Source organism: Vipera berus, assembly GCF_964194415.1.
Source record: "Vipera berus genome assembly, chromosome: 1".
NCBI lineage: Eukaryota > Metazoa > Chordata > Lepidosauria > Squamata > Viperidae > Vipera > Vipera berus.
Genome location: NC_138202.1, coordinates 169,046,874 through 169,059,254, shown reverse-complemented (window position 1 = coordinate 169,059,254; position 12,381 = coordinate 169,046,874). Strand labels below are relative to the sequence as shown.

Below are 12,381 nucleotides of genomic sequence, written 5' to 3'. Positions count from 1 at the left end.
AGCTTCTCCTGATTCGATTGTTTACCATCAGTCACTCGATTCCTTGCCAGGGACTGGATGATTATTAGGCTGAAAGGGGGCAGGAAAAGAACTGGAGGCAGCATTCTTCCTATTTAAAGCTGCATCACTTGAGGGGGGAAAAAGTGTTCGCAGGCAGGCTGCGCAAGAGCCAGAGCTGGTTAAAAAGAAAAGGCAAGCAAGAGAGGAGAGCTTGCAGACTTTCCCTGTGTCCTGTGGGAGTGCTGAAAGAAAAGAGCTGGCTTTTATGATGTCCATATAATCTTCTTTTGTACACTTTTTTTGTTTTGCACTTTTCCTCGCCCTAGGACGAGGGGGGATATACATGTCTAATATTTAGACATGATGGCCATCTGGACCCGAAGAAGAACGTTTGTCATTCTTATTGCTTTTCTAGGACATTTGGGGACGATACGAACACAAGAAGAGGACGAGTTTGAAGGGGGTGAGTTTCACTTTAGAGCGCCGAGTGTGACTTTTGTGCTTTCAAGCTGAAATAAAAATGGACTTGGGAGCGCAGGATGCTCTCTGTGTATTTGTGTGGGTGTATTGTGAACCAGGGGATTGATCAGAAGCTCAAAAGTCAGTTAATGGGAAATGGATTTTAAAAGCTAAAGGTTTTTTTCCCCCCTGCCATCTGCGTGGTGGACAAGGAAGAGAGGAAGAACAATGGGGGAAAAAATCCACCGAGCTCTTAGGGATAAATGCAGTTGGTCTGGCTTTATTTCTGTGTAAGGCATTTTTAAAAGAAGTCTTATTACTGTTTGTAATAAGTTTGCAGTTGTGATGAAACACAAATGCAGCCTTTGGAAACAAGCCTAAACTTTCTGAACAGAGGGAGAGAGAGAGAGAGAAGGAGAGAAGTAAACACAAGGAATTGGAAGGGTGGAGTCCTTTTGCACTGCCTAAACTACATCTGTTTTATTCAATTCTTTGTTAGGGAGAATTGCACAGAACTTCTTTCTTTTTTGGTTTTCTTCCCCCCCCCCCTGCTTCTCTGACTTTCTCTCCACATTTCTTTGCTTCTTGGAGATAACCGTTTCCCCCCTTTTCCTAAGTGGCTGGTCTTGATGAAAGCCAGACTTTGTGACACACTGTTCTCTCACCCTTCTGGCTGGGCTATCAGCACCCTGCATTTTGCTCCCTGGTGCTTGAGGACAGGAAGTCTAGTCAGGAAGCCTAGTATTTGTCTTCGTGGCATGGCAATGGATTCCATTTAGCCAGCATGTTGGCTTCCAGTTCATATCGGTTCAAGGTTAATGTTGGGAGGATTGCTAAATGGCTTTCTGTGACACCCACTTGGATTCAGCTGTTCCGAATTTGTTCTGGCTAGATTAAAAACTCAAGTGGAACTGCGAAAAGGATGAGGATTTTTATTTTTTCCCCGGCTTATCTGCATTGGCTAAAACTCTGATTTATAAGAAATTGGAATGGTGGATGAAGTTTGTATGTGTGCTTGTATATGTGTGTCTGCATGTGTGCAAATGTGAACGTGTATCTGCAGATTGTTGGACTGTATTACTAAAATGGCTTGGACGCTTTTGGACAGGAGACATTGCACACTCAGCTTTTTGGATGGACAGTCAAATTTGAACAAAAGTTTTTTTCTACCCTGCTGTAAGTCCAATAAAGATAAGGATGTTACTGTGCTGTACACTGTAAAAGGAGACCTCTAGAGGGTGCCCTTTGTGTAATCTGAGCAGGCTCTAAGATAATGTCAGAGTTGCATGGGACATGCTTCAGAGAGATAGATTTGCAGTGGAAAGACAAGGCCACTATCCAAATTCACAGTCCTATGCAGTCTTCCCTCGAAATGTGTGCCATGGCATTAATTTGATTTGCAGGACGATCCTTAGGAAGCACTAAATTCCATTGATTTAATGCGGCTTATTCCTGGGCAAGTGTGAATCAAATCAGCCAGTCCATCCTCACCGTTAAAAGACAGACAAACATGACAGTGGAACTTTAAGCTTAAGATTTTTAACTGCCAAAGAAATTAAAAAGCACGCCCTGAACAAGCTGTCTAAGTGGGGTTAGGTTAGTACATGCTATTTGTTTTGTTTATGTACAGCCTGGGGGTACGCCAGCGATCTTGTGTTGGGCAACACATTTTCCACTATATGTCATATGTAGAGAAGTTTTCATTAAGCATTGAGAAGGCCAAAATATGAGCTATTTGTACTGGACTGAAATGTTTAATTGTTGTCTCGTGTTATAATGCGATTTAGCCCTTGCACTTTTGAGGGCTGCCAGGCTTCTAAAATCAGGATCTAACTCAGCCTGGCTATAATCTTGTTTTTTGTGGAAGGCTTATCAGCTTGTTTCATGGTAAGGATTATCTGATGTCATGAACTCCTATTCAGAAACAGTGTGTCTTCGTTAAGTCGAAACAACACTATACATTGTATTTCATATAGGATCAGCCCTAGGCCAGAGAGTGAAAAACTGCTGACATCTGGCTCACAAAATCCATCAACTATTCCCACAGCTGCCTCTACAAGCTGGATGGCAACCTAGAGACAGGGTGCTGTCTATGATCCATCACTCAATGTCTTACTCAAGGGAGGAAAATCAGCTTGGAATCCCTAAATTTTGCCTTACTCTCCCAGGATCTGAGGTCCTCATTTCCAGCTGGGTGGAAATTACCACCTTTAGTTATAAGCTCAGGCTTATGACTCACTACTTGCATACATTTAGTGAACTTGTGAACCTCCAAAATTACTGAACTAGGAGTATGACTAGCCCAACCAATGTAGCTAGGTTGAGAAATGCTGGGTGTTATGGTTAGCAACATCTTAAAGACTACTGTTCCCCCCTCCCCAATACTGTGAGAATGATTGGCAGGTAATCAGTTGTGCTTTTCCTTGACTGTAATGTTCAAAGTGTGGCTGGAGGCCTTTCCCTCCTTTTAAAGTGGACCTCGGATCTTTTTTTGTTGTTGTTGTTCCAAGTAGAAGTAATTGAATCTCACCTAATCACCCTCTCCTTCCTCCTATTTTAGCTATAATTTACAATGCTTCAGATTATTCTTTTTTCCTAGTTTTGGAAGTTTTGGCCCCCGCTTCCTTTTAAAAAACTGAATCCAAAGCTTTGGGAGTTACCCTCAGTGGAAAGTATTGACTTATTTTATGAACTGTTAAGGCAAATATTGACCAATTTTCTGGGCAGATATGGAATGTTATACTTCATTGATGTTATGAACAAAACTTCAACTTTGCATTCACTCAAAATCTGATGGGTTTGGTAAGAGAAATGAAATTAGTGTTTATTTAATAATTTTATATGCCAGACTATCTGCATATCAAGGGACCTTGGTATCTGGTGTAGAATCAGTAAAACATGGTAGCCATTAACATTAAGGGGAAAGAGAAAATTAACTAGGCATTCCTAAATTCTATGCGGATGCAGAAAGAATGGTGCCTTATCAATAGATGGGTTATGTTTTGACTCCAAGTATCATGGGGTGCTAGGGAGTGTCTTAGGATGTGATTTGTCTATCCAATTATTCTGTACATGACTTCCTACATTGGGCTGAATCATAGTTTGTGTCTGACCATGACATTTACATTATATAAAAAAGAGAAAGGTCAGCTAATTGTATTCCCCAGAGTGTACTTCATACTGCTTTTTTTTTTCTTGTGTGGAAAAAGAACAAACATAAAATTGTATTGTGCTTTATTTTCCTCAAGAAAAACTGGGACCTCAAGTATATGTTTACAATGGCAGCTTTTCAAGAGGTAAACCTAAATCCTTGTTGCTACCAGTGTTTTCAATAGGACACGTAGCTAGACTCTTAGCCTAGGACAGTAGAGGAACAAAAGACCATTGCTGATACTTCTTGCAGAAGCTTGTTGCGGGATCAACCCAGGATCCTCTAGCCACTTTGAAATAAAATCTAATGATACACGAACTGGAGAGGTCTTCTTTTAAAGATTTCTGTATTTTTCTTTAGAGTACCAGTTTGGTGTAGTGGTTAAGGTATCAGGCTAGAAACCGGGAGAGGAGTTCTAGGCCCACCTTAGGCAAGAAAGTCAGCTGGGTGACCTTGGGCCAGTCTTTTTCTCTCAGCCCTAGGAAGGAAGCAATGGCAAACCATTTCTGAGAAACTTTGTCAAGAAAATTGCAGGGACCTGTCCAGGCAGTTCTTAAGAATCAGACACAATTAAAATGGAAGGGGGAAAAAATTCTTTATCCATGGCAGTCATTCCTGCATCCTTATAATGTGATGAATCCCGTGTGTCTCACCAAACTGACTGGTACAGTTAAACATGTAAAATCTAAAATCTTTGCAGGAGACCAGGTTGCCCTTCCCTGCTTGAGCCTGTGAAGGGATGTTTGTCATGTGATCAACAGGAGAAGTCAAATTAGTAATATGAGTTTGCTGTAAAATCCTCTCTCTATATTTACTCAGAAATAAGACCTAACTTGGTCAGTGGGCTAACTCTCCACTTGGACCATTATTACTAGCTACCATAATATATATTATTACTTACTAAGCGCAGAAGCAATTATTTATACAATCCCATTAGCAGAAACTAGAACTAGAGTCAATTTCCACAACTATTTGACATTTCTCTACCCTGTGAGAACCAGACATGTTACTCATAATTCTGCAGACTTAATCCTTTTCTATCAGTTTTTTTTTCCAGGGAGTAGAGGAAATAGAGTAGAGGGAGAAATATGCAAATAAAGCTAGTGTACATTCAGGCCTGCATTTAGGTTCCCTGCTTATATCAAATTTCTATTTCATATGATAATTGGTTGTAGATGAATGAGTAACAATTACTTTCCAGATGGTAAGCATAATAATGGTTGGTCATTGAATATTACAACTTAAGAAAATGCTGGTAAAACTGTGTGACATTTGCTTTCAAAATAGCAACTGCATAATGGCAGCCCTATGGGGAATATATAGCTAAAATGGGAGTCAAGGAAGAATGTAAATTTCTTCATGGTGATTTACAATAGAAGAAAACATTTCTTCTTCTTCTTCTTCTTCTTCTTCTTCTTCTTCTTCTTCTTCTTCTTCTTCTTCTTCTTCTTCTTCTTCTTCTTCTTCTTCTTCTTCTTCTTCTTCTTCTTCTTCTTCTTCTTCTGAAAACTCAATTTACTTTAACAGGAATGGAAGGAAGGTAAAGATTACCTAGCAGTCAAAGCTATGCCAGTGATAATAAGCTCATATTATAGAAAAATGCAACCTTATTTAAAGGACCACAATAAATTACAATGAAATGCCAAGGATAGATCAAGGAAAGGCATGCCAGAAATGCCTGTAGGATATGCTATAATGAATACATTTAGAGCAAAGGAAACCCAGATGGTTCCAGTCAAGCAGATAGCACATGTTCCATACGAATGCCAAGGAATCCATTGAAAATGATTTCCTTAGTTTTCATAAACAGAAGTGAACATGGTTGTATCTCCTTAACTCCTATGCCACAAAAGCTTTCTTTTCACTGAAGCCTGAGAGATTGAATTTGGGGGTTCAAAAGGATCACTCAAGCTGCATTATCAGTGTACAAGGGATCCCAAGGAGCAGTTCCTGATCCAATAAGCTCTGTAAAGCTTTGAGTTAGAGCACAAGCCTTCAGCATGCTCTTGTTAGAACATCTCAAAAAATTATCTGGAGATAGACAATTATTAAGTGGATGGGAAACATGTCTATTCTGTCCCAGAATTCTGTCTAATTTTGAGAGTGCTGGCCCAGGATGTTATTCCAAGGTCAGCCATTGTCTTTCAAGCAAATTTAAAGAGCAGAATGAGAATCCCTGTATCGGAGTTCAGATAAACAAACAGTCTACATAATTTTTTTAAAAAGTTTTTCCCAGCCCAATGGAATGTTGGAAAGAAATTATGGGAAAGAACTTTGCTCTTGTGTCTGACTATTGATCCATAGCAAGATAACTCTCTAAGAACAAAAGGGGAGTAGCTAGAGATGCTGGTGAAAACCTCTCGCCTTTCTCCTTTTTGGTCCCTTTGAGAACCAGGATCCCAAACAAAGCTTTTTTAAGGGGTTGGAAAGAATCCCCAAAGCCATGATTTGCCATGTTTTCCTACTTTGTTTATAAGTATTCAACAAGTAGATGGTAGAAACCTGTATGCCCTCAAATCCCATCTTTTTTTTAACGGGAAAGGAGTTTGTCCCCTCATGATTAATTGAACTGAGCTCTACAGGGGTCCACCAACCTTCAGTCCATGGACCAGTACCGGGCCGTGGCATGCCAGCAACTGGTCCACACAAACGAGCAAAGCCATATTCGTGAGATGCAGGTAGCACACAAAACCACGCCCCCTCTGGTCTGTGGAAAAACCTCTCTCCACGGAACTGGTCCCTGGTGCCCAAATATTTGGGGACCTCTGGCTTAGAGACTGTATTTCTCTGTTGCACAATTCTGTTTCTTTGGGCCTTCCACAGTCCTAAACTTGTTTTATTAAGTTGATGGATTATCTATTACATTTCCCCCTCTAAGAGCCTTGGTGGAGCAGTGGGCTAATGCCTCCTTAAGCAACACCAGCTGCCTGCAATTAGTGCAGGTTCACATCCCACCAGGCTCAAGGTTGACTCAGCCTTCCATCCTTCCGAGGTAGGTAAAATGAGGACCCAGATTGTTGGGGGCAATTAAGCTGACTTTGTAATAATGCCGCTTGGGGTGTGTGTGAAAGCCCTAATAAGCAGGCATATACATAGAATGAAGGCTACTGCTAAGCTTGTAAGCCGCCCTGAGTCTTCGGAGAAGGGCGGGATATAAATGGAATTAAAATAAATAAATAAAAAAAATAAAAAAAATAATCCAATCATTATTATTCAGTTTGTTAATCAGCACAGACACCCCACACAATATTACTATGTTTGGGAATATGTTTTTCATTAGATTGTTGCTTTTTCATTTTTTAATAATGTTTTCCCTATTTTTCCCCTCCATCCATTAATAAATCTGCCAAAAGGGAACTAGTTGGTTATCTCCTTACCTGGGAAAATTAATCTCCGTCCCTTGATTTAAAGCTAAGCTTATTTCCAGCTGAGCTAACTGAGCCCAGGAGGTTAAATGGTTTAACCATAATTGAGATTAGACATCTCAACATTGCTTCTTTGCTCTCTTGACTCTTTGAATGATTAGACCACACAAGATCTGCTGCTTTTCTTATGGCATATAATGGCTTCTTTCTTGAAAAGAAGGGACGCTTCTAGATGAAATGAAAACAAATGACAATATGTCAGTTCTTTTGCATCTTGCATCCTAAAAAAGCACAGTAGAATTGAACTACAAGGTGTTTTAAAATCCTGGATGGATGGCTTAAGAGCTGCATCTGGAGATGTGCTATCGAGTGGAAAAAATCTGGCAACATTTTATACCAAACAGTCCCAGATAAAAAAGCTGTGGTAAACACTGTAGGACGCTGCGCAAGGCTGCATCCAAGAAAGTGTGTAGTGCCTTGCATAAATAGAAGTACATCTTTGGATTTCGGTTCTGTGCTGGTGCAAAGATTGTGAACTAAGTTAAAAAAAGAGGGAGGTAATGCTGAGCAACATTTTTGCTTTATTTGTTTCTTTTCCTCATTTGTAAAGGCAGTGGGGAGGTAGCATAAAGTGGAATGACACGAAATGGGAACCTAGGAATTCCTCCAGGAGGGGAGCAAGAGGGGAACAAAGAAGAAGGAGAGGAATGAGAGGCTTTTTGTGCTGGTAAGTTAGGGATTTCCCCCCCTCCCCTTTTAAAACCAGAATGTGCATGCTTGTTACATGTACAGGGGTCTCTCCTTTCTTCCCCATTCTTCTTAAAGAATGCAGGCACTTGACTTACAACTACAACTGAGTTTGGAGTTTGGATCATTAGTCAATGTGGTTGTTACGTGAGGCACCCAAGTGACTACCTCGCTCAATGACCGCAAACTGAGTTCTCCCATTGCAATCATTAAGCAACCGTGAGGGGTGCTTCGGGGTAAGAGAGGCCCTGGGAGGCCAGGTGCCCATTGACATGCAGAAATGTGCTGTGGAACAGGAGGCCTACCAGCATGCAGAGCCTCTACCTGCTCCACCATGCCCAGTTCTGAGTACCTGTCTGTTGCTTTGCTCTGTCCTGTCCAGGCTCTGTTCTCATGATGGTTTGGAAGGCTGCTTCTCTAAATCGTGCAAGGCGGCCTTCTGAACCACTGTGAAAACACTGGTTTGGAAGTGACCATACTAGTGAAGATGGCATTCTGAAAAGCTCTGAACTTCAACATTTCAGAACACTGAGGCCCAAAGCCTTTTTTTTAGTGTTTTCTCATCTAGAATCCATTTCTTTTGCTAGCATTTGGCTGGAAGAGTTCAAAAGACAGTAGGGAATGTTGCAAAAAAAAAAAAAAATCAGTCACATGATCGCAGAGTACTTGGCAACTGGTAGCAAATGCGGACAGATTGCCAAGTGTTGGAAATGCGGTCATGTGACCATGAGGAGGGCAGCACAACATTGTTAAACGACGATCATAGGTTGAGCACTACTTGTATTCAATTCACCCACAGTGGAAAACATGGTATACCGCTGACAGCAAGAAAACACTTGTTTTTAAAAAACGGGGGGGGGGGGGAGGAAGCAAAGAAAAAAAGAACAAAGCAAAACTACAATATTGCTCTTTCTTTCCTCTGGATTTATTTATGATGAAGGACAGTTTAATTCCTTAGAAAAGAGGCAGAAAATGGTGCTACTTTTACAGGAACTAAAGAATATCAGAAACTTTGGCACAAGATTTGGCCAGCCTTTAGCAAAAATTCTTTTGTTTGCAGAGGATCACCTCTTTATTCAACAATGAGGAATGCAGTAGTCATCCACAGATCACTTCCTGAAGTGTTAGAACTATATTTCCCAGGATTCTTGGTCAACATAAGCTGTTGGTCGTGATGACTGGGAATCTTAGAAGTTATAGTCCCAGGACACGTGGAATTTTCCTGGGCTGGAAAAAGCTACAGAAGAAAAACAAGACTTGGAAGAGTTTACTTTCAGTGTAGTGTCTGTTCTATTATTATTCAAGAAAATAAAATAAAATAAATCTTTTCAGAGTTTGTTTTTGCAGTTTTGGAGGTGCAACAAGATTTATGGGAGTGTCTAAAGATATAATGTTTATAAAACATTGCACAAATGCTCAAATGCCTAATAGAAGTCTGTTTTTTTTTAAAAAAAATGTCATATAATAGCTAAACGATGGGATTAGGTAGCCCTTTATAAAAAAAAAATAAATAAAAGCATTTATACCCTATTTTATTTGACTTTTACAACCATAATGACTTTGTAATGGATGCCTAAGCCAATGCAATAGCAGTCTGGAGGCCTCTGATCTCCTGTCTCAGTGTCTTCTGAATCTCTTCCCTGCAAAAGCTTGATAAATCCTGCTGCTCCCTTCTATCTTCCTGAGCAAAATAGCTCTATATTAAGCAACAGTTCTGGCTCCCCAGAGATTACTTTTAAATATCATCTTCATCACTATCACCACCTTCACCTCCACCATTATTGTCCTATGCTGTTTAATATATGAATAATGTAACAAGTTCTCCACTTGCCTTGGCCTTCCACTTCTTGGCAATTTTATCTCCACCATCTCTCATGGAGAGTGTCATGGAATGTGTGGATGAACTTGGGGGATGAGGGAAACAGATGCTGGTTAGGGAATGATCAGAGAAGAGACCATGGTCACTTAATGGTCAGAGAAAAAAACTTGGGAAGGGCACGCCTTAATTGATCAGGTGGCAGGAAGTTTGTCCCTACAGACTTGCAAGATTTTGTTAATGTAGCCTTACAATAAAGTAGAATTAGCTCATCTAGTCATGTTTCTTGTTTCGTTTACCTAGGAGGACTGACAAGAGAGAGGTATTAATCATCTGCTTTCAACACCTCAGTTCATTGATTCTGGATTATAATTTTAGAATGATCAAGGTTTTAGTCCCCAGCAGTGTTAGATGTTGGGGTGATGTAATTCTGAACATGACTGGAGAGTTATATCTTACTTAAGAGAATATGGATTGAGGTCTTTGTACAAACAGCCTTCCTTCACAAGTTACCTTTGAATGTGAGTAGTATTAAAAGTTTTCAGTTAATTAAAAGCTGCAAGATTGCATAGTCAGATGATCATGATAAAAATGGGAAGGATGGGAGTCTGTAAAATAAAAAATAATAATTTGTTTTTAAAAAAGAATGGCCATTTATGAACAAACCTGTAACCCTGATCTATATATACATTGTTAAGTCATTTTGGGGTTAGCACATTGTTTTAAGTACCGGTAACAGGCCAAATTCAGTGCTGCAAAACCACTACTATTGTAATAGTTAAAGCATTGTGGAAGTTCATCATTGAAACCTCTGACCTCAGGCACAACTGAAATCCTGTTTAAGGCAAAATAATGCCATCTGGCACTAGAAACACTGGGGAGGGGAGAAATAGAAAAAAGCAAACTCTATCTAAGCAGGAAGAGGTGGGTTAAAAGGGTGAAATCGGGGTGAGCAGTGTCCTACCTATCAATACTTAGTTATGTGATTTTAATTGTTTACAGTATGACTATAATTTACACAACTCAATTAGCATGTAATAAATATTTTTGTTTATCTGGCAGGGAGGGATTTTTGTAATTCATTTTCTCCCTTACAAAACAACTGCTTTATTGTACTCATTTTATCAGCAGTGCTTTGGGGGTTCCTCTCTTTATTGCCTTTTTAGATTTATTAGATAGCGAATCCTTCACAGGTGGTCCTTGACTTAGGATTGTAATGGAGCCTGCCCATTACCGCCACTGTGACAGCCATAAAGCAGGTCATCACATGACTGACCTGATTTTACAGCCTTAAGTGAACATGACAATTGTTAAGTGAAGCCATTGTTTGCCAAGGGGTGTTTTTATAGAAAACCAGAAGTAAAAGCCAACTTTCATCAAAAATGTAATAAATTGTGTCTGTGTGTCTGTGAGAGGCTGCAGATGGCTGTAAATGCAGGCCACTTGCCGAATGCCTAAAACACGGTCATGTATCCCTGGGGGGTGGGTGCGGGGAAGGGATAAGTACCTTTTGAGGGGGCCCGTTGTAACTTCAAATTGTTGCTAAACAACCAGGTAGTCAAGGACTACCTATATAAGGTGTTGCAGTGTTAAAGGTAAAGGTAAAGGTTCCCCCGCACGCACATGCGTGCTAGTCGGTCCGACTCTAGGGGCCGGTGCTCATCTCCGTTTCAAAGCCGAAGAGCCAGCGCTTGTCCGAGGACATCTCCGTGGTCATGTGGCCGGCATGACTAGACGCCAAAGGCGCACGGAACGCTGTTACCTTCCCACCGGAGTGGTCCCTATTTTTCTACTTGCATTTTTACGTGCTTTCGAACTGCTAGGTTGGCAGAAGCTGGGACGAGTAACAGGCGCTCACTCTGCTATGCGGCACTCGGGATTCGACCCGCCAAACTGCCGACCTTCCGATCGACAAGTTCAGCGTCCTAACCCACTGAGCCACCGCGTCCCTTCGTTGCAGTGTTACCATTAAGGAAATTCAAAAATCTGATTTTAGAAGTCACTGTTCTGAAAATCTGTCATTTTTTCATTAATGAAAATCTGCTAAGCAGATGGATTACAAATTTTAAAATGCTTATTGTAATGTATTGGGCCTTGTTTTACTGAGTGTACCATGTGGGCTTTGAATGCTGGAAGGATGTTTAAGCAGGGAGCTGGCTACCGGCTCCCAGCTCCTCAGACAACCGGTCTCCAGGGCTGCTATTGGTTGCTTCTAGGGCGGCAATAGGTTGTTTTAAACCTATTGGCGCTGCCTAGAGGCCAGAGTATAAATAGCTGCATTGCAGCCCTGTTTCCCAGTTCAGTTCCTGCTCTTCAATAAAAGCATGTTCCTGCCTGAACTCACTCACCTCATCTCTTCATTCAAGAAAAGAACCCAGTACACAACACTTATTTTGTCCTGTTCCCCAGAGTTTATTTCTAAATATCATCATTATCATCATCATCATCATCATTATCTCACCCTGTGGTTTATTATATGACTAGCAAAATATTATGTTGGCTTGGATTGGATAAAAGGCCAGGCCAATATGAGTGGTTCAGATGCAATTGGATGATTGACTATGTGCCATCAAGTCAGTGTTGACTCTTATGATCACAGAGATTGTCTCTCTGATCAGGTGCAATACGAGTCATTCATCTAAAACTGAGATTTACTGATAAAGAAGAACATTTGTAGCTCAGGGTTGAAATGAGGAGCCCTTGGTGCTCTCTGAGCTTTCTTGTGTTCTGGCAGACATTTCATTACCCAAACTAGGTATTATTTTCTAATCTGGGTAATGATATGAATGCAAGAGAACAACCAAACTCAGAGAGCACCAAGGACCTTTCAAAACTTAGACTTG

General features: G+C 40.7%; 1 protein-coding gene across 1 annotated transcript in view; it reads left to right on the top strand.

Annotated features, from left to right (window-relative positions):
* Nucleotides 1-357: 357 nt before the first annotated feature.
* The window catches only part of LOC308675366 (uncharacterized protein), a gene marked incomplete at its 3' end in the record, with an annotated part of 106,079 nt that continues 94,055 nt past the window's right edge, over nucleotides 358-12,381 (top strand). Inside the window, exon 1 of the mRNA XM_081340623.1 lies at nucleotides 358-463. Within this exon, the coding sequence (XP_081196749.1) occupies nucleotides 361-463 (103 nt within the window). The 5' untranslated portion in view covers nucleotides 358-360. The remainder of the gene's footprint in view (nucleotides 464-12,381) is intronic.